This window comes from Amblyomma maculatum, chromosome 2, assembly GCF_055883805.1.
Source record: "Amblyomma maculatum isolate TAMU_Amacu chromosome 2, ASM5588380v1, whole genome shotgun sequence".
Taxonomy (NCBI): domain Eukaryota; kingdom Metazoa; phylum Arthropoda; class Arachnida; order Ixodida; family Ixodidae; genus Amblyomma; species Amblyomma maculatum.
Window position 1 is genome coordinate 61,427,593 of NC_139345.1, and position 22,655 is coordinate 61,450,247.

The 22,655-nt window shown below is 44.2% G+C and overlaps 1 protein-coding gene and 1 pseudogene across 1 annotated transcript; one reads left to right on the forward strand and one right to left on the reverse strand.

Annotated features, from left to right (window-relative positions):
- Window positions 1–2,752: 2,752 nt before the first annotated feature.
- LOC146198787 (uncharacterized) lies at window positions 2,753–22,035 on the reverse strand. Its single transcript, XM_084592648.1, has 5 exons — window positions 21,778–22,035; window positions 19,869–20,032; window positions 11,374–11,456; window positions 10,075–10,155; window positions 2,753–2,908 (listed from the first exon to the last, which is right to left on the reverse strand). Exons 1-5 carry the CDS (start codon window positions 21,898–21,900, stop codon window positions 2,760–2,762), a joined length of 600 nt encoding a protein of 199 aa, XP_084448774.1. The 5' UTR covers window positions 21,901–22,035; the 3' UTR covers window positions 2,753–2,759.
- LOC146198788 (uncharacterized) lies at window positions 6,620–8,121 on the forward strand (annotated as a pseudogene).
- Window positions 22,036–22,655: the final 620 nt, after the last annotated feature.

Here is a 22,655-nt window from a genome sequence, read left to right on the forward strand (position 1 = left end):
CTTGAAACGGTCGTCAACTGCAAAGAAAGATAGGCGCGATGCGCATCTGTGACACTGGTGAATGCAGTACCTGACCAAATTACTGGCAGATTTGTAAGGTGGTTGCAGGGAACACGTGTGAGGTGCGAAATTTGTGGTTTCATTGTGTCAACAGCAATGTGTGCCGTAACAGGATGTTCTCGGACGACAAGAACAGTTGGTGCTGTTGAGGCACGTTTAGGTAGGCCAAGGTAGATATAAAAAGCTTGCGCATGCACATATTGAGAAGTATCCTGGATTCTAGACTTTCTGGTATTACTAACTGCGGAGAAGGTGCGTCGCATGTAGCCCAAAAATAGTGACAGATAGAGTTGAAGAATCGCTTGCACTGATTCCCCCCGGGACTTTCTCCCGAGGAAGGTGGGGACATGGGTAACCGCTAGCAGTCTTTCCTCATCTTGTAGAAAGTTGTACTCTACGAGGGATTCCTGTCCATGCCATCTTCAAGGAACAGATGGCTTCTATCATGGATAATGGCGTTGCTAATGTTGCATATGTTGTAACGTTACATCGTTAGGCGTGTGAGCGCCAGAAGGGAACAGTTCTAGGTCGAAATATTTAGGCCCCAGAGACGAAGCTAAGACGTGAAAGTTATTGCCGCCTTTTAAAGTTTCGTGCGAACTAGGAGACGAGTCACGCTTGATGCCCAAATACAGATATCTTCTTCATATATGCAGATCTGAGCAGACTGTGGCAGCAAGTCGAACAGGGCAACTAGAGCAAAGTCGAAGAGAGTTCGGCTCAGCACTCCACCCCGTGGACATCATTCATCATCATCATCATCATCATCATCATCATCGTCGTCGTCGTCGTCGTCGTCGTCATCATCATCATCGTCGTCGTCATCATCATCATCATCATCATCATCATCATCATCATCATCATCATCATCATCATCATCATCATCATCATCATCATCCTAATTATACCCACTGCAGGGCGAAGTCCTCTCCCATATTTCTCCACTTAACCCGGCTCTGTGCTAGCTGCATCCACTTGATCCCTGCGAACTTCTTAATCTCATCCGCCCACCTAACTTTCTGCCGCCCCCTGCTACGCTTTCCTTCCCTTGGAATCCAGTTTGTTACCCTCAGCGGCCATCGGTTATCCTCTCTTCGTACTACATGTCCTGCCCGCGTCCATTTCTTCTTCTTAATTTCCACTAGAATGTCGGTAACTTGCGTTATTTCTCTGACCCACTCTGCACGCTTTCTATCTCTTAATGTTACCCCTACCATTTTTCGTTCCATAGCCCTCTGTGTTCTTCTCAACTTAAGTAGAACTCTCTTGGTTAGCCTCCACGTTTCAGCCCCATAGGTGAGTACAGGCAAGATGCAATTGTTGTATACTTTCCTCTTGAGCGATACCGGTAAGCTGCTAGTCATAATCTGCGAGTGCTTGCCAAATGCGCTCCGTCCCAATCTTATTCTTCTTGGTATTTCCTTTTCATGGTCCGGATCTGCGGTTACTACCTGTCCTAAGTAGACATATTCGCCTACTACTTCCAGTATTTGGCTACCTAATATAAACTGCTGTTCCTTCCCGAGGCTGTTCAACATTATCTTAGTCTTCTGCATATTGATTTTCAAGCCTACCTTTTTACTGTTCGTGTCTAGGTCATCAATCATTATTTGCAGTTCATCCCCCGAGCTGCTTAGCAAGGCTATGCATCATCAGCAAATCGCAGATAACTGAGGTATTCTCCATCTATCCTTGTCCCTAACTGCTCCCATTCCAAGTCTCTGAATACTTCCTCTAAACAAGCTGTGAATAGTACTGGGGAGATTGTGTCTCCTTGTCTAACACCTTTCTTTATGGGAATTTTGTTGCTTTCTTTATGTTGAACTATGGTTGCTGTGCAGCCACTATATATATCTTCCAGCACTTTCACGTACGGCTCGTCTACCCCCTGATTTCGCAATGCCTGCATCACCGCCGAGGTTTCAACTGAGTGAAATGCTTTTTCGTAATGCAGATGCTTTTTCGGACCGCTTTAGTCAGAGCAAAAATGGACCACTCTGAGAGGTAGCTGCATATCCAGCTGAACATGTCGCCTCAGATCTCTGCAGCTTCCAATGCGTCCAAAATGGCCTGACGGGCTAAGCTATCGTATAATTCGCAGAAATTCGAGGGCATCATAAGAGTTCTTATGAAGTACAGCGATAGACTGAGAATTTTAACGTTGTAGTTAAATTTGTGTTCGCACTTTTGTTAGTGTGTCATTTAATTTAAATTGGAGTACACTGACCGGCCGACACTAAAATATGGAAATTCTTGCTTACTTTTCTTCTACTCTATACACGTTACTGTAACTTGCGAGCCTTTCATTGCATGCACACAATCCGTCAACGTCCGAGGAGTATGTGCAAGGGCCCCGCTGACTCCTTTTCGCTTGCAGAAAATCGTGACTTCAGTCTTCAACTGTAGATAAAAAAAAGCTGCTTACAAGAAGCGGCGATTGCCATGCCGCTGCGCCATCTACGTCATCACCTCTTTCAACCAATCAAGGAATACAGTTGCATCTGGCAACCAGATTTGGCGTTACGACAGCTTGAAAGCTATTTTTACCACAGAGATCAAGTAGGACACGTATTTTTATTTCTGCATGATCTCGTTATATAATTTGTTTATGATACCCATAAGTGTAGTCGATAATGCTTTACGTTTTTTTACCTTTCAAATAAAGGAGCGCGAACAGAAGAACTTACGTCCGAGCATTTTCATTTTATTTTTTTTTTTTGCAAACAAACCTTCCATTTATATACAACGTGTTTTGTGCGCGGTTCCAGAAGATCGTATAAAAATGCACACAGATGAGGAATCTTCCTGTGTGTTTTTAAGTAAACAGACTCCACCCAAACTTGGTAGCCTGCAAGCGCAAAATAATCAGATTTACAAAAAAAGAAATGGCCTACCATCCTTTCATGCCTTTGTTTTTCAATTTTTTTTTCCAATGCTCAATTATTCCGAATGAAAAATATGGGGACGCTTAAGTTCCGCCTTTAAGGGTATAAAGTGGCAGCGTTAATAACTCTCAAGTGCGGCTCCTATTACGGATTCTGTTCCATGTACATAGTTGATAATTATTTTTGTCCATATTATATAACTCATTTTTATCGCATCACTATACAGTCGTAAGCTAGCACATTATGTCTGACTGCGGTACATATAAATGTAAAGATCCGCTTTCACAAAGCCGTATGAACTTTATTATCATCATCAGCCGGACTATACGCACTGCAAGGCAAATGCCTCTGCCACACTCCTACAATTGACCAGTCCTATGCTAGCTGCATCCACTCGACCTCTGCGAACCTCTTAACCTCATCCGCCCACCTAACTTTCTGCCGCCCCCTGCTACGCTTTCCTTCCCTTGGAATCCAGTTTTTTACCCTCAGCGACCATCGGTTATCCTCTCTGCGCCCTACATGTCCTGCCCATGTCCATTTCTTCTTCTTAATTTCCACTAGAATGTCATTAACTCTAGTTATTACCCTGATTCACTCTGCGCGCTTCCTATCTCTTAACGTTACACCAACCATTTTTCGTTCCATAGGCTTCTGCGTTGTCCTCAACTTAAGTAGAACTCTTTTAGTTAGCCTACACGTTTCAGCCCCATAGGTGAGCACTGGTTAGATGCAACTGCTGTATATTTTCCTCTTCGGCGATATTAACTTATATGAACTTGACCGTATGAACTTATCGCATACAAACTGTTTTGCCTATTTTAAACTTCGCTTCTGTTATAGGAGACCCCTTTACTGAGACGAAATTCTAAAAGGTTGAGTGCGTATTGAGGAAAGGCGTTCCTTATTCAAATAAGGCTAGAACTTTCACCTGGGTCTTGTAACCAAAGCTAATATGTAGCCAACACCAAAAAAAAAAAAAAACAGTTTTTCTTGATAAAGTAATCTTGTGCTAATTATGAGAGCTAGAATGTACAGCTCACAAAAATATTGTTTTTCCAGTCTATTGTGCCATTACAAAACCAAATCCCGAACTACAAGAAACTTCAACCACATGCAATCTCTAACTGGGAAATAACTTTGCGACGGACATAGGGTTAAAACTAAAATTCGTGATTGTCATCGCACCTTAACGTACCGCAGCTGACAATAAAATAGTCTAGATTTTCTTTGCTTAATCCCGTATGTTAGATTCAGGCTTCTTTGGTGTCTGTTTTATATGAGCTGCCATTTTACATTGCGTTTTCGTTTTTGTTATATTTGTGCTGATACACTGCGCTTTAACCTTTTTTTTTCTGGCTTGAGCTTCGGTGTTTAGAGTGCACTTTTTTACCGTATGCGGTATATACGTTTATCGGCTACATGAACTCCAGAATACTTGATTGCATAATCAGTGACTACAGATGCAACTTTTCATTCTTTTTAGACAAGTATGCGTGTGTCCTTCCGGGGCTGCAATGTCTTACAAGAATATTCGCAATCATCTTATTTATTTATTTTCTATGCCCTCTGGGCTAGAGAGATAAGAGAGGGGAGTGGTTGCAAAGAGAAGAATAATTGGTGTTACAAAAATAGATGACTCCTAGTTACACACTATTATTTCATGACCTCTTGAAACGCTGCTTAACATAACCATAATGCAATACACAAAATGAAACAAATAGAGCATATTGTTAGCACACATATGGGCTGCTACTTGCACAATACTATTTAAAGCAGCTTTGAAACGTTGGCTATCAGCAATATTAGCAATCCTAGATAGATGTGCCTTAGGAGTACCAGATTTGACACGTCAAAATGATTACCTCCTATTAGAGTGACATGTGAACATTTTGTAGCACGTTGTATTCAGCGTTTGATTCAACCCTTCTAGACTTTCTGTAAAATGGGTTTGATCCACCAAAAACTCTCTGAACGGTTTCTCTGAATGTCTGCGCCGTATTAAGACACCGATACACTGCCATGCTAATGTCATTTTTGCTCGCATATTATCTGTAGCGCTCTCATGATAGTTTAGAAGAGTGTCTTGTTGGGCTAATTTGTGAATGGCGGAGCTTAATGACAAGTTGCACACACATAAAATGCAGACACAGGAATGAAACCAAAAGACGAAAGGAGCCCAAATTATGAACTGGTTTTATGGATATTATTGGAGCTTATGTAAAAGCAGTATGAACTCGACCCTAAAAAAGAAGGGAAGAGGTGTGAAAGAAGGCAAATCAAGCCGGCGCACAAGTCAACATAAACCGCTCTGGAAATTGCTTTCCGCATGTAGAGTATTACAGAGGTATCACTGATGCAGTCATTGCCTTTATCCTTGATGTACTTTATCCTTGCTATTACCCAGAGTATTAATGCTCTTAAGCCGTGGTTCACAACATTTTGATGTAGTGCTATAGGAGGGCAAGTTCGCTCCTTCTGCAGTCTGAATTGACTGAGCATGTTTCCCTGCGCGTTTATGGGCCATCCGGCGCCCTCTCCTCGGCCAGCGCAAGAACAACAATGGGGCGGTGCGCGTGGCCCTCCAAGAAGGAATCAGCGCTAAGGAACTCGCCGAACAGGCCGCTCAAGTGTTCTTCCCGCAAACGTCTTGCCATACAGACACCACGTACAAGAAGGATGAACCTTTTAAGGACAGTGAACCGCTTAACAGACCCTTCATGCCCGAGCTGGCGCATGCCCTCCAGCATGCTAATGCGTGCAGTACTCTGTAGTACTCCGGCAGCCGATCAGGTGTGTGTGGCCAACCTATGTAATATACGCCCGTCGTACAAGCAAGTCCTCGAAGAATATAACCGAGTCTGATATCCCGTGGTACTGTCCTCCATTAGCAGTTCTAAGTAGTCAAATCGTTTCGGAACCCTAGTAAGCCCCCCTCCTCCCTATCTCCCTAACCTTTTGTGTCTGTAAAATAATGTAGAGCATGATGAATATGCGATTGATGTGGTACCTTCAATATCGCCACCTTTTGGCACCTACGCCGTGTAGCTTCCGCCTGGACTACTTATCAAAGGTGTACTGCTCCGCCTCAAAGAGGATGTCGTCGACCCCACTTCGGTGCATCCACGGGCTGCTGTCGAAGCAGACATACGCAAGAACTTTCATTGTGTCCCACACAGCACTATTGCGACAAAAATTCGGAACCATGGACTAAAAGAAAGAATATACTTCATAGCTGGGATCTTAAAGGGCGAAAATAAGTCCAAATGGTTGTGGGACGCCAACTTAGCAGGGTTCGATGGCCTGCTCAATCCTCTTTAATGTAGCTCTGCACCAGCTACCGAGGCGTCGAGGATGCTTTCCTAAAAGCTCTTGACGACATTCATGACTACTCTACAGAAATTGGGTCACGCTGCCCCGGTTAAAGCAGAGGTCGTTGTCATTGACGATGGCCGGTAACCGCACCAAAGCAGGACGAGTGGTCTTTTAAACTTTCTACCGGCCACCAACCCCAACCCGTCATACGAAAGCCGACTATCCGAATACTTGGTATACACTTGGACAAGAACTGCACAGCGAACACTTGAATCAAACACGCCACAAAGACTACGAAACAAATTCTGCATGTTTTATGCTGAATGGGAAACCGCAAACGCCGAGTAAACAAACATGAAATGCGGCAATTTGTAGAAGCTTTTCTCGTCACCAGCAACAAGTGCGGGCTGCCGTATCATCCTGTTAATAGTGCGCATTTGCTCGCGTTCAACCGCTTACTTACAAGGCCAAACGCATCGTTAGAGGACTTCTGAAGTACTTACGCCTCGATGCGCTCAAGAGATACAGCAAGCTCAATAACCTCTCAGATCTCCTCGACATGAACACCTACACGCAGGAGACGAGATTTAGTGGTGCACAAACGCTGGGTGGCACACAGTTTTGCTCCTCGGGGACGATGCATCTACGCACTGTTCATTTTACCCAGCAAGATTCTGTCGTGGGAAATCATGCTATTCACTGAGCGGAAGCCGTTTCTACTTCATATTGTTACAGGGTGGCAAGCCGATAAAAACAGGAGAACAGAGGACAGAGAGATGATGTTCGATGACCTCGCGAGCGCTCCTGCCCGCGCCACTGCCCGCTTCCTCCTCCTTCCTGTTCCGTAGCACTATGGAATCTTATCAACGAATTCGATGCCGGGCTTGAGCTGAGAGGCATGCTAAGGCCACGAGCTCTCTGCTTTCAACTGAACATGTAGTGTACACGGACTTTGCATTTACTGCAGACGGCAGCAATCAAACTTGCTATGCCACTGCGTGGTACGACGAGACAACCCAAAATAGGGCCGATACCATAATACGTCGGCAGAAGCGCCATTCAGTACTAGAGCCGAGCTAGTGGCCACCTTAGACTATTTGGAATCGGCTCTCGTATTTTAGTATCAAGCTGACACCATTCCCCATCGCGTGTACATGGACTCTCAAGCTGCCACCGTTCGTTATACGGACCCTGTACTGCAGAAGATAAGGCATAACGCATCCTTGTTCCTAGAAGGCAGTAAGCATGTTACCATCCACTGGGTATCCCTACATTGCGGTATCCCTAGAAATGAGAAGGCTCATAGACTAGCGCGCGCTCTTCTCTCTACCGTGCTATCCAGAGCTTCGAATGCTCTCCTTCCTTCGCTACCACACCTAAGTTAACAGATCAAATCGCCGACAGGCATTCGACGAAACTACACCGTTCCGCTTACCACACGGTAATGGGCAACCCCCTCTCTATACCTGCACTGCCCCCTAAGGTATTTACGCGGCGAGGATCGTTCCTTCTGCGGAGGATACAAACAGGCACCATTCTTACGCCTTTGTTGCTGAACAGTTTTCCCGAGAAGGCACGATGCCATTTGTATCTGGTTCCTGCTTGAGGCGCAACTGCCGGGCGGATTTTGACCACATGCTACATGTCCTCTCTGCATACTACCTCGGGTTCGTGCCATGGCCACCATTAAGCGGAGGCCACGGCCTTCTTTTCTCTAGATCTGGGCCTGCCGTGATCCTTCACCTTCATACCGTACCATCGAGCTTGGCGGGCACTCCTCGTGTACATGAAAGAATCGGAAGCACCGCTGGTCGGCCATCTTCTCCGCAGCACCCACGAGATGCACGCTGCCGTCACGTAACTGCCTCCAGGAAGTCCGTCAGTAAAACTGAGGCAGCCTTACCCTTTCCCATTTACAACACCCTACTTCTGCCTTAGTGTTTTAGGCACCTTCTAATGTGGAATAAACGTGGTTTAAAACAATATGCGCGTACATTCACGCAGCGGCCTGTCTTTCCAACACACACGCGTCGAAACTTCAGCGAGAATTTATAAACCACGTTCATGGCATTTCCGCAAGTTTTATATTGCTCCCTTTCAGCCATCCCTTTTGCCGCTGATCCTCGGGCATAGCCAGCTGCGCTTTACATCGCTGTTTGCCACTTTGTTCATGTTGAGGCCGACGTCGCGCATATACGGTACAACCATAGACTTGTCCTCGCCGCTGTGGTGCGGTGTTTAGGGCGCTCGAGTGCTGTGCCCAAAGAAGCCTGCGCGCACTGAGCAACCTAAACACAGGCTTCATTCAGCCTGTGTACTCTGCGCTGTTATCTCGAATATATAGTAAAAGAAGAAAAACGCTGGAATAACAATGAGTGCATGCTCATAAAGGAGACTACGTCTCCTGCGTCACCCCGACTCTGCGTAATATATTCTTAGCTACTACTGACCGCTTCTCGAACAATGAGTTTAATAACCATGGAGTACTTGTGGCATTTAGATACGTTGACGATTTTTAATTGTTCTACTTAAACAAAAACTTTTTCTCGCACTGGTTCCATGAAAGGTAATTCAACACATATTTCTACACGAGTGGTTTTTACGCACGCACTTTCAAGAAAATGGTTGGTTTCAGTTTTTAGATCTTAACTCGAAGCTTAACTTCGTCATACCTGCTGGCACTATGCTCTACAAGCACAGAAAGAACTGCTTCCATATGATTCGGTGCACTCAAAGATAAAGATATAGCTAGCTTGTGCTTGGAATCTGGCCTGGAAAAATCTCGTGTAATACAAATCAGCTTCAATAACCAAGCTAACAGGCTTCTATCAGCCTGCTTTGCCTGCGTGGGTATCTAAGGTGGACCTGAGAACCTTATTAAGAAGGTAAAAGAAAGAAATCGTGGCAGTAATATTCAGCGCATACTCAGAACGAAGAATACGGTTGTACCGTATAGGCACAAAGTCGCCCACAACATGAAGAAAGCGACAAACAGGCATGGCGTGCCTATGGTTCTTTCAGCGCCACGAAAACTTGCCTGATTATGCTCGAGGATGAGCAGCTAAAGAAATCAACGAAACAGATGCATTATAAAACACGCCTAAACTTTTGGGAAATATAAGACGGGTGTGATTTATGAAATCTCACTCACCTGTGGACGTGCATATTTGACCCGACAGGCCGCTGCCTAAATGAAGGCGCAGAGGTACCTGCTCGGTCAGTACGGACTAGAAAAGGAGAGAGCACACTTGCTCACTGCACTGCAGGCAAAAGTTGTGAACTACGTCTCAAGAGCATCCATACTCTGGTAGGAGCCAAGGCAAAGTACCGCGTGAGTGCTCAGAAGCGTTACCACACTAAGGAGAAAGGCGGTGGCTGTATCAGGACTAATTCCGTGATTCTGTAAAATGCGGAAAAGAGCTTCCTGAGCGGTTTCTGTTGGCTTGTGTGCAGGCTTGATTTTCATTTTTGCTCTCCTTTCCTTTTCTTTAACACTGTGTTCACTCTATTTACATATAAGCCCCAGGAATATGAACAAAACCAGGTGATAGTTTGCGCTCTATCCACCTTCTTGTTTTTATCCTGCGTCTGTTTTTTATGCGTGCACAACTCGTATATAAGAAGAGCTCTTCTGGCTTGTTGCTGACCTATTCATGTAAATGAATAATATTTTACTGTAGGTCTCTAGCGTAATTCTAGCTTATACTGTATTTCCGTTATATATAAGGACTAAACGTGTGGTTCTTACCAAAATGGCTTCGAAAAATGAATGACGTCGCACAAAGACATATTGCTGCCCTGAACCGCTACGTACCCAAGTTCCAGGATCGCAAAAGGACACAGTATTGGTAGTCGGTGTAAATAAGTTGAAAATCTTGAAGCAGCGCTTCACCAACTGTAAAGAAACATATTTGTTTTTTTTTTGTTTATATAACGTTGCAAAGCGGTTCTGGCTATGAAGGACGCTTTAGCGGAGGGCTCCGAAAATCTTGACTACCTGGTGTTCTTTAATCTCCAATAACACTTTCTATAATCTCCAATAGCACTGGCGCCTTGCTTTTCGGTTTCATCAAAGAGCGGCCTCCACAGCTGGGATTTGATCCCGTGTCGTTGAGTGAAACTTCCGAGTGACCTAAGCAGTTAGCCACGTACCACGGCGTGCCACTTTTTTTTTTTTATCTCTCAACGCGCTAAGTTTAAAAACGGAAATATAAGTTTAAGTGGACAATCGATATATCTTGATTTGCTCGAGAACAGGAGAGGCCCTTATTTCGGTTTCATTTTCACAAGCGTCGCAGGCCGCTAGCCTGAAAACCTATATGTTGTGAAACATGCAGAGCGGAAATGTAATGCCGTTTACGTTGTTTTGTGACCTGTGGTAATCACGCAGATCACCAAGCTGCTCTCCTGTTAATTTCGAAGTTTATCTCTACTCGTGCTATCGGGCTGTGGCGTCAGTGGACCACGTCCAGCGTTTTACAGCAACTGAAAATGTAACCACTCCACGGTTTTCAAACCCATGCGTCATTGGTTTAAGGAATAGCATGCGTCAAGCAAACATGTGAATAGAAGCAATTTCTTTATACTACGCTTTTTTTTTTAACAGCTAGCCTTTATCGCGTGATTTGTAGCTGTAGGAGAAAGTAATACTTGCGTCTAGCGCTGCTAAAACGAATCAGAACAGGCAGGAGCTTGGCCGAATGCAAATACCGATAATGGGGAAGTCGCACCAAAAATCACTCGATGGTTCATGGCGCGGCCAAGGATAAGACTTTCCTCTGAGTGTAGCAGCTTCATACGCTGGGCGCCACGGCGCCGCAAAGAACTTACGAATTATGAAGGTGCGTGGCCGCGCTGTTCTGAAAAGCGGGGTATGCAATAATTCTGGCAACCCTGAAGAAGCGTGATCCATATGTAAGATTTGATTACTCAAGCTACGAATGGACATGATGTCTCTAATAATGAAAACGGAGTGATGGTGGACCGACTCGCTTGCCAAAACGTGCTAAAATGTTAATCATGCTGGCGGACGCAGGCTCAATGTTAAATTATCAGGTTGTGATTCTGGCGGGAGATTTATGTCGTTTTTTTTTTCATCTTGCAGGACACCTACCATGATTCATATTAATGCTGAATTCGTTGTCATATGGGTATGCGTTGTCTGTCTTGTCTAGCTTTACTTGCCGGTGATCGTTTCTGCAAAGAAAATATGCAGCTTGGTAAGCTGTGTATGATAAGTGTTGTAGGAAACAAAGCATGGGGGGGGGGGGGGGGGGATGAATAGTATGAATAGTCTAGGACATTTCAGTGAACTTGAGATGTTTAAACAAAGGCTAAGAAGAATGATGCTGATACTTTATTTCCAGACTAGAAAGTCGAGGATTCATGCCAAAAGCCCCAGAAAGAAAGCACTTAACACTCCGCACTGTAGCGGTTGGAAGGCGAGGCGCATCCTCTTTTTATAGTTCAGTTCAGTCGTTCAGTCGTGTCCGACTCTTCGTGACCCTATGGACCATGTCACGCCACGCTTTCCGGTCTCTCACAATCTTCCTAACATCACATAACTTCATCTGCAGTGCCTCGAGCATGCCATCTAACCATCGCGTTCGCTGTCTACCCCTTCTCCGGCGACCCTCAACCTTTCCCAACATCAAATCTTTCTCCAGCGACTCCTCTCTTCTCATCAGATGACCAAAGTAGCTGAGCTTTAACTTTAGAATTTGACCCTCCAATGAGCAGTCAGGGTTTATGGTCGACAATATCGACTGATTTGATCTTCTGGCAGTCCAAGGAACTCTCAAGAGTCTTCGCCAGCACCACAATTCAAACGCGTCAATTTTTCGGCAGTCAGCCTTTTTCACAGTCCAACTCTCGCATCCATACATCACAACTGGAAAGACCATAGCACGAGTTATACGGATCTTGGTTGGCAGACTAATGTCTCTGCTCTTTACTAGGCGGTCAAGGCTAACCATTGCTCTCTTTCCCAGAAGCAGGCGTCTCCTAATTTCATGGCTGCAGTCTCCTTCCGAGCTAATCTTGGAGCCCAAGAAGAGAAAATCTGTCACAGCTTCCACTTCTTGTCCATTGATGCTCCAGGACTTGATAGGGCAAGACGCCATGATCTTTGTCTTTTTAATGCTCAGTTTAAGCCCAAACTTCTACTCTCTTCTTGTACGGGCATCAGAAGTCTCTTGAGTTCCACTTCACTTTCTGCCATTAAAGTGGTATTATCCGCATATCTAAGGTTGTTGATACGTTTTCCAGCAATCTTCACTCCAGCTGAAGACTCGTCCAGACCGGCCTTCCTCATGATGCATTCTGCATATAGGTTAAATAGGCAGGGCGAAAGTATGCAGCCTTGCCTCGCTCCTTTCTCAATCGGAAACCAATCAGTAAGACCATGCCCAGTTCAGACTGTGGCCTCTTGTCCTTCATACAGGTTCCTGAGGAGACAGATGAGGTGAATCGGAACTCCCATCTCTTGAAGAGCTTGCCACAATCTGCTGTGATCTACGCAGTCAAACGCTTTCGCATAATCAATAAAGCAGAAGTAGATGGGTTTCTGGAACTCTCTTGCTTTTTCCATGATCCAGCGAAGGTTGACAATTTGGTCTCTAGTTCCTCTGCCCTTGCGAAACCCAGCTTGCACATCCGGAAGCAAGCTCCCGGTCCACATACTGCTCCAGCCTACCTTGGAGGATTTTCAACATCACCTTGCTAGCATGCGAAATAAGCGCGATCGTGCGGTAGTTAGAACAATCTTTGGCACTGCCTTTCTTTGGAATGGGGATGTAAACAGACCTCCTCCAATCCTGTGGCCACTGCAGGGTCGTCCAAATCTTCTGACATAATGTATGCATAATGTTAACAGCGTCATGGTTGAGGTTTTGAAGCATCTCAGCTGGAATGCCATCAATTCCGCTAGCTTTGTTCTTAGCAAGGCTGGCTAAGGCCCATTCAACTTCACTCTTCAGGATGCCCGGCTCGAGGTCAGTAATCACAACCGTCTTATGTTGGGTTTGCACATTCGGATCCTTCTTGTACAGTTCTTCTGTGTATTTCTGCCACCTCTTCTTTATCTCTGAGGCTTCAGTGAGGTCCTTGCCTCGTTTGTCCTTTATCACGTCCAGCTTAGCACAGAAGCTTCCTTTGATATCTTTGATTGTCTTATACAGAGCTCTTGTGTTCCTTAAATGGCTGTTGTCCTCAACTGCTTGGCACTGTATGTTCAGGAAGGTATTCTTATCTCTCCTTGCTATATTCTGAAAATCCGCATTGAGAACCTTGTATCTTTCTCTTTCCCCCATAACTTTTGCCATCCTCCTTTCCTCAGCTATTTGCAAAGCCTCTTCAGATAACCAGTTTGCTTTCTTGCATTTCTTTTGCTTTGCAACTACCTTAGTAGCAACTTCTTGTATTATATCACGAACATCAGTCCACATCTCTTCGGGCTCTCTGTCTTCTAGATCTAATTCTTGAATTCTTTTTATAGTTATAATGAACTTGCCTGTGCGTAGCAATACTGCGTTGTAGGCGGCTACTAAAGATACGCCGCGTGATTAAATCGTGGGGAAGTCTTCAAAAAAAAGCAAGGATGATAATTATATTCGGAAGCATAATAAGAGCGCGTAGAGAAGGCAGGTATTAAAGAGGCTCAAACCCTTAGCAGGCAGCCCGTTATTATTGTAGAGCATGCATAAAGGTTTTTAAAGGAGAGGTATATATGGAAAATATACAGGCCGGAGGTAAAAAGCAGGGAAAGATAAAATGCCGTGACGGCGCGCATACTTATCTACAAAAAGAAATGATAATACGAGCTTGGCGCTAACACAGAGACCCCGTATATTTCCTTACACACACACACATATATATATATATATATATATATATATATATATATATATATATATATATATATATATATTTCACCACTAGGTAAAATTAATAAGACGTAACGAAGAATCCAACACTTCAGCGCCAGCTTTGCAGTCTTCACTCTGTAGAAATTTAGCGCCCGAATTAACGCTTTCCAGTCCTACACAAATGGGAAACTCACCTAAGCAGCATTCGTTTTAGACTAATCCACGAATATTTAAATAGCAATCTAGCTCTAAGAATATGCCGATCACACCTTATCGAGGTCCCGTATATTTTCTTACATATTTATATTTCACCACTAGGTAAAATTAAATACAGGTAACAAAGAATCCAACACTTCAACCCCAGCTTTGAAGTCTTCACTCTATAGACATTTAGCGCCCGAATTAACGCTTTCCCTTTCTACACGAATGGAAACGCACCTCAGCAGCATTGGTTTTAGACTAATTCATGAATATTTAAATAACAATCTAACTCTGAGAATATGCCGATCACACCTTATTGCAGTAGAGAAATGGGCAGTAATCCTTCGATCGGTTTTCGAGCGAAAAATGTGGGCTTTTCAGTTCAAAATTAGAGTGCGAAATCTTCGGAAACATTTGAAAGAGGAGAGTGTTTGGGTAGGAAAGCTGAAAGGAAGCCGCACAGAAGCATTGATTCAAGCAACGAAAGCTCTATTTTAAAAGGCACGAGTTTATACTATCTCCTGTTCATAACTCTCCCAAGTGCTTTGCACGCAATCATGTATTCGTGAACTAGCAGCCATTAAAAAAAAAAAAAGGTATCTGCGCTGTTATGAAGACTGAAGCTTTTACCACCCTTCAAATTGTAAAAAAAGGTATTACAGCCGCTTAAGCTCCGCCTATAAGGGTATGAAGTGATAGCGTAAGCTATCCCCCCCCCCCCCCCCCCCCCCCCATATAAAGCCCCGCCTTAACCAAGCCGTATGGACATGGCTGCGTGGCGTAGGGTTAACGTTAATGCCAGTGCACTGGCCAAGGAGGTTATAAAACTCCTCCTTGGTCCTGGCAGACTGATTCCGCTATCAGCTTCTCATATGAAATAAGAGACCCAAATTGGCAGATCCCGCCAAACGTATTGTCAGGAAGCCCTACGTCCAGTTAGTGATCGGCCATGTCAGCGGCCAGCTACCGTATTCCAGCGCCACCATGCTCGTGATTTTTTGCTCATAACGCCAACGCCAGCGGACGGCCTTCGGCGCCGGATTTGCGGTTATTCCTGATAGGTTCAGCCACGAGTTCTATGTGGATTGATTTTTTTTTTTTGGACTTCTTGTGTCATATGCACCCTGTTATCATAAAAAGGCTCCACAATCCGAACAGGTGATGATTTCACAAATTAAAATGTTTCATTATTAAATTATATTCTGACGAGATTTCAAGTTTGTAGGAGACTTTATTTGTGCCATTAAAAATAGACATTTATGTAGTAATGTAGTAAGTTCGTTTCCTTCCGTCTTAGATTCGCTATTTAGACTGGAATAAATCTATGTTGAATCGCAATGATAAACGACGCTTGAAAGAATCAACTGAATTAACACTCAGACCTGGCTACAAGGGCGTTTCCGCTATTTAATTTCCCGTCTCACTATAATCACTGCCCACTTTGACGGTAGATTTGATGTAACGATTGCAAACAGGATGTCATCAGAAGACACATTATCTCAAAAAGAGTTCAGTATAAGCATTGTATTTAGCGTGTGATGCCTTCGCTTCCGAGCATCTTCCCGTCTTGGGTAGGGTCTACCCAAAATTGACCCTCACGCCTCTAAAAGCTTGCCAGTTAGACAGAAACACGAAGAAAGCAAATTAAAATCCGCAATTAGGCCCCCCAGTAAAGCATTAGTTGTGGTTTAACTCTGGGTGACCTTAGTTGAATTGCGATAGCAACGGCGGAAGCTTCTTTTGCCTGCTACATTATTCCCCTATCGCGGCCTATCAGTGTAAGGTGCTACATTATTGGGGACCATTAAGCTCATCCTTTAGGAGTATAACGCGAGGGCGTAATTTACCAGTCTTCTTCTCCGTGTGCGCTTGACGTATTGAGGAAATGCGTCAAGCGTGCTCGGATCGGTTTGAGAAAATGAGGGTAACGCTGTCATATTTCACACCAACTCTAAGTGCCAGTTTTTTTAATTTTTATTTCCGACATATGACAGCTTTAAAGATGTATGAAATGCTCTTATTCCGTGTTAAAAACAGTTCCTCTTTTACCTTTAATAATGTCGATAGTAGGCCGACTCGTCCTATTTGATTTTTGTGTGACTGTAAGTACCTTAATAATGTCGATAGTAGGCCGACTCGTCCTATTTGATTTTTGTGTGACTGTAAGTACCTTATGTCCGTCAATAAAGCTCAGGTCCTAGTCAGCGCCTGTGTTCTGTTGTCACGTCTTTGTTTTCGCGGTTTTTATCCCCATTCTTCATGCACCAACTAGCCCGTCAAAACGCTCTTTTTAACTTACGTGTTTTGGTATCTGGTATATAGTTAATTTGCTATAGCTATAGTTAATTTGCTCAAAGAAGTACTTGCTTGCTTGTGGGGTTAACGTCTCAAAGCGACTCATGTTATATGAGAGACGTCGTAGTGGAGGACCCCGGAAATTTCGACCACCTGAAGTTCATTAACATGCACTGACATGCACAGCATGCGGACGCCTTGCTTTTCGCTTCTAGCGAAAAGCGGCCGCCGAGGCCGGGATTCGATCTCGCAGTCTTGGGAACAGTAGTCAAGCGCCGTAACCATTACATATTTTGGTATCTGGCATATAGTTAATTTGCTCAAAGAAGTACTTGCTTGCTTGTGGAGTTTAACGTCTCAAAGCGACTCAGGTTATATGAGAGACGTCGTAGTGGAGGACCCCGGAAATTTCAACCACCTGAGGTTCATTACCATGCACTGACATGCACAGCACACGGACGCCTTGCTTTTCGCTCCTAGCGAAAAGCGGCCGCCGAGGCCGGGATTTGATCCCGCAGTCTTGGGAACGGTAGTCAAGCGCCGTAACCATTACATATTTTGGTATCTGGCATGTAGTTAATTTGCTCAAAGAAGTACTTGCTTGCTTGTGGAGTTTAACGTCTCAAAGCGACTCAGGTTATATGAGAGACGTCGTAGTGGAGGACCCCGAAAATTTCGACCACCTGAGGTTCATTAACATGCACTGACATGCACAGCACACGGACGCCTTGCTTTTCGCTTCTAGCGAAAAGCGGCCGCCGAGGCCGGGATTTGATCCCGCAGTCTTGGGAACAGTAGTCAAGCGCCGTAACCACTGCGCCACTCCGGCGCGTTTCTCAAGGAGTTACGTCATGGCATCTTGGTTAAGATAAGTCTCGGTTCTCAGTCTTGTCTTAACCAATGTTTCAGCATAATCTTCTACCTTTTTGGTGTTTTTAGCATTTTAGTTCTTAGTGCCCTGTTTCATATTCTGCCTTCTTCATCTTTGAAGCAGCCCTCCCCGGGGGCCCCAAAGATAGAGAAGTTGAGTATCCACAGCTAGCGTTTCTGTCGTGAGGTCGATCAGTTTTATGTGACTTTCAACCCTTGCCATTAGAGTTAGCTGCAGGCTTCGAGGTAGGCCATCGATTAGAATGGAAGTAGTGTCTCTCCGGAAGGTGCCCCAGTTTGTAAGGCGAGCCTTGCTGATGAAAAGAGATGCCTTCTTATCGGTAATTTCAGTTTGTACTAGTTGGAGATCACTCCAAAAGTCTCTACGAGCCTGGTCTTTGTGACGCGAGATGCCCGTGGTGAACAAAGTCAGGATTTGTGTCTCTGGAAATACTGTTTGACAATTCGGTGGATATGCGTGGGTTTCTCTACAGGGCTAGCTGGTTATTCTGCATAGTATCGCGCACCCGGATAACTCTTCTGTTTATTATAATTTATTTGCTAAGCTTGTGGTGGGCCTTAGCTCTTGAACGGCACCAAGTTTCCGGCCTTGTTTGCATCGGCTCACTTCTCGCATGGCAGCATCGAAGCCTGCCAGGCCGGAACTCTGAGGGGACTTCACACCTTAATGACGAGCAACGTTTACTCAGTCTTTCTGTTGGGGATTATTTCAACAAAGGTGTGCGCGATTAGGCAGCTCACGTTGTAATGCGCCCTGAGTGCCTTCTGTTCCAGAATGGGTATATGATTTGTACTATTCTGAGTGTATGTACCGGGTGACTTGGTGTGAATTTCTTGTATGGATGCTATGTTGGAGTTTTCTTTCGCTGCGAGTTGGCGATCTTGGTTTTTTTTTTTTTTTTTCAGTCGGAAAGTTCTGCAGCCCCAAGGCTATATTTTCAATTTTGGCGATGGTGTTCTTCCTTTGCTGTTTTTTGAGAGTCATCTTGTCTACATTCAGAGGTCACATCCGCTAGGTTTGGGTATGTTTTAGCTTTCTAGCGCGTCTTCTCCTGTTTACCGGGAAGCTGTGCGAGGTGAACCTATGTAACGTAGTTTCCTTGAACATTCGTGCGGAATCCTTGGAGGGTTGCATGGATTTTCTACATTTCCTGACCTAACAGTTCAGCCAAGTGCTGCATGACCTGCTACATGACCTGTTGCGTACATTTTTGTGTTAGAGATATGAGGGCATTATGGATACTTTCATGGACAAACTCCCTGACGCGTTCTTCTGTCAGCGGGGGGGGGGGTGGGGGGGGGGGGGGGGGGGGGGTGGCCGCTTGAGATTTTGCTCTCGAGACATTATAATAGATTTTTGCTCCCCGAATGTGTTGAGTAGCTTAATGATAGAGGCTTGCTATTGTTGTAATTTAGCTTCTATCAGAACACCCTAATGAAAACATGGTCTCTGACGAGGCTCCGCAAGGCAAAGATAACAAGCATAGGGAAGCAAGCACGCTGCCCTAGGAAAAGAATCCGGCCACAATTGTCACACCTTAAACCTTGTCGATACCCGAGTGCATATAGAGTACGCTACACCTTAAGAGCAGCGCAATGTAAACTTACAATTAGGTTTTTACGCCAGGGGAGCGTGCAAATTTTGTGTCCTCTTTTGTGCGTCAGCAAACAAATGTCGAGGAAAGGAATACTTCCTTATGAGGTACATAAGAAAGGAGCCAACAAAGAGCCACTAACACAAAGGAAAGCATAGGTGATGTTTACGCAGTAGCGTGGGCACGCCGTCTGGTCAAAAAGGCGTAGGTATGGTCGTTGCCGTGGTCGGTTCCGTGACCGTAATCCAGAATTGAGAAAACGTGTGTCTGGAAAAATATGCACATGAATTCGCAACAAAAATGCGACGCAACTATTCTTCTTGCCGCGTTCACGGTGGCTTCATACCATTTTGCTTCCCACTTAGTATGCATCTGCTATTCGAGTTAGAGGCCAGTTTGCGAAAGGAATTTGAACCAAAGAGAAATGTACATACCTTCAAATTTATGCCATTCATTATAAGTGTAGGCGTGCACTAAGTAGTGAGAGTCTTGATTTCAGCGGAAATAACAGCAACTAAACACGTTTAACGCTGTCGCAGTTTGAATGCCGAAAATTCACGGTGGAGAAGCAGGTTTTAAAAACACTACCCCACTTCCCTTAAGGCGAAGCTTAAGCATCCTCCTCCTCTCATTTTTATTATTTTTATGTTGGTCAATGTAGACTAACAACGCTAACTTGACATCAGTTTAATTACAGCAGTAAACATCCACATGCCGCTCCAAATCCGAAAGTGTAATTAAAGCAAGTTTGTTCTACTTACTTTACTCTGCCGCCTGTCGAGTAACCGTATTGGTAGGTAGCTTGTTTCGGAGTTGTTTCTGTAAGTTCTGTCCTTTTAGCGTGCAGGCAAGGGAACGCTTTTTGAAACGTACCATTTCTTGAATGATATACAAGATAAAAAATATCCTCTGTACTTTTCATGAACTGTAAACATTGCAAATTGCAGAGAACTTAGATGTGCCAGTTTTTTTTTTTTTTGTTTAGTCGATAGCTGCGGATCTTTAACAATGGCCCTGTTTGCAACCCTTAAATTATAAAAAGAGTGTCAACATAATTGAAAATTAATATAAGCAAATGAGTGCACACGCCTGCTCTTATACACTCGACCAGGAAGAAAATTTATTTCAAACCGTCAGCTTATTATCACTTCTGTTATCTCGAGTCCAAAGACAGACACTTTCACAGGTGTTTTTCAGAACCGTGCCTATTTATGCAATCATAGAAAGCCGTTCCTATGAATCTGCTGCTGTAGATACAAAGGTCTATTCTTCGAATTTTCATGACGGCGCTCAAAATCAAAAATTTTAAGAAGTTAACATATTGTGCACACGACGTTTTAGCTTCAGCATGATGTGGATGGATTGAATTAAGGAGATAATAATTTCACAGGCGCATAAGTGCGTAACGGATTACGTCCTTTAAGCGATCCGTCTCGGTGAACAACTTTGAAGTTTTATTATTTGGCCGCATGCTGGCTTGAACAGTAACACCAATGTGTAGCTCACGTTAGTCATAGATTATGAGCATCGCTGAATGTCAAGAGCACGCGATGAGCTCTCTGAATAGGCACCAATCGCCAGCATGTGATGCTTTGTATGTTGTTTCTTCTGATGTCAGTGGCTCTGAAGTAGCTTGCATACATACGTCTTCGTCATACTACTCAAGATGGTGGGAGCTATTCACAAAATAATGAGGCAAATGCGGAGGAGACTCAGGCTTTCAGGACTATGAAACAGAAAAGAATCGTTTTTTTAATTTCTTGAAATAACTCAGTTTCAAAAAAGTCGCTGTAACTATGAATCATAAAGATATATTCTACACCCGTTGGGTTCGACGAAGGTGTATTTTGATGTAAAGCCGCATGCAGTGCTGGATCGCGCTTTCGTTAATTTACTGTACCCACCTCAAGAAAAAGGGGCTTGAGGAAGGATTGATGTGTGATTTTAATTTCTTTAATGTAGAGTAGTTCTAATATTTCTGACGCGCACACATAAAGACAGGTAGTGTGGGTGCTGAATCCAATTATGTTTCCTGAGTGGGACCCATGTCGCCTTTATTTAGCAAGAAGCTGATGCGCAACCTAGACATTCAAAGCGTCTTGAATGAGCATACGCTTATCACGTTAGTATACCCAAATGAAAGCAAAAATATTCCCAAAGAGAACTAAATCCGCATGAATGTTTGATAATGAATACGAGAGAGAAATAATTTCATGACTAATAGTTTTCTGAGGTCGACTGCTAAAGAGCTATGGCAAGAAAAGCTACACAAGCAGGGCGATCGACTTATTTGAGTAGGAGGTGGCTGCCTTACCGAAACTCGAAAAGGCAGATCAGGAAGGAACCGTTTTATCATTATTTACGAGACAGAGCCCTCCTGTTTCTCACTATACCGGAGTGCTTTATAACGCATACTACAAAAAGAAATGTAACCAAGACGATGACATATGTGCAGTATGTGGTAAATCCTTAGAATTTAACATCTTATAATTGAATGTGATGGCTTGTAAGAGCTTAATGAATACAGAATGGATCAATTACCTAAATGCTTTATCAGAACGAAAAAATACGTAGGTCTACAAGGTTATATAAGAAACCTCTTGATAGCTCAGATCCTGCCAAATTATTTGGCTGCAATATCATAGAAGCACAATCACCGATTGAGCTCACCTTCCATGCGTCGGGCGCATCTTCCAGCTTACTTGCTATGGCATCGCGAGGAGTGCAGACATTTTCCCCCTCAATAGATCTTAAAACCGTTGCTATTACGACGCAGATAAAAGCAAGAGCCATGGTGTTTTCACATAACCCACGATAATGTGCACAGGGTTCTGCCTAAGTTTGCGTGTTACAAGCGTCCACGTTTGTGCAATGGATGTAAAATGCGACCTTGGCAACAGACGGCTAAAATGTTGGCAACAGACGGCTAAAGCGAGTTGCCTCAACCTTTAGAAAATGCCAGTGCTCTGCACTGCCATGAGAGCAGTCGTAAAGGTTGAGATGGGAGCCACACGACACGTTTCGCAGAGTATACGTTTCAAAGGTCGCTCACTCGCTCTATGTTCACTCGAGAATTCATTTGCAATTTCTCAGTGCTTGTTATCGTCAGGATATTTTTCAACAAATAAGCGCGTAAATGACATCAAGTGACTATCCAGGGCAGAACTAGAGAGAAAAAGATGGCTACACAGTAAGGGCACAGGTTGCAGCGGAGCCTCAGTTTGCAGGTCGAACCAACGTTTCGACAAGTTGACTTGTCGAACAGACGAAGACAGGTCCACTTGTCGAAACTTTGGCTCGGCTTGCGAGCTTACATTACACTCCCCCTCAACCACTGATAAGTGCCCTTTACTAAAAAACGACGAGTGGCTCGTCTTTTCGGGTCATCATAGCGATCTATCGATTTCATTGGGGAATTCTGAAGAAGCTATTGCAGAAAGGGCCAGCACACATATAGGTGTATGGCTGGCAGATTTCTCATGTTTGGGCAATATTAGATAAACATCTTGTGTTTAGTAGCACAAAACTGCATCAGGTCTTAGTCCCAC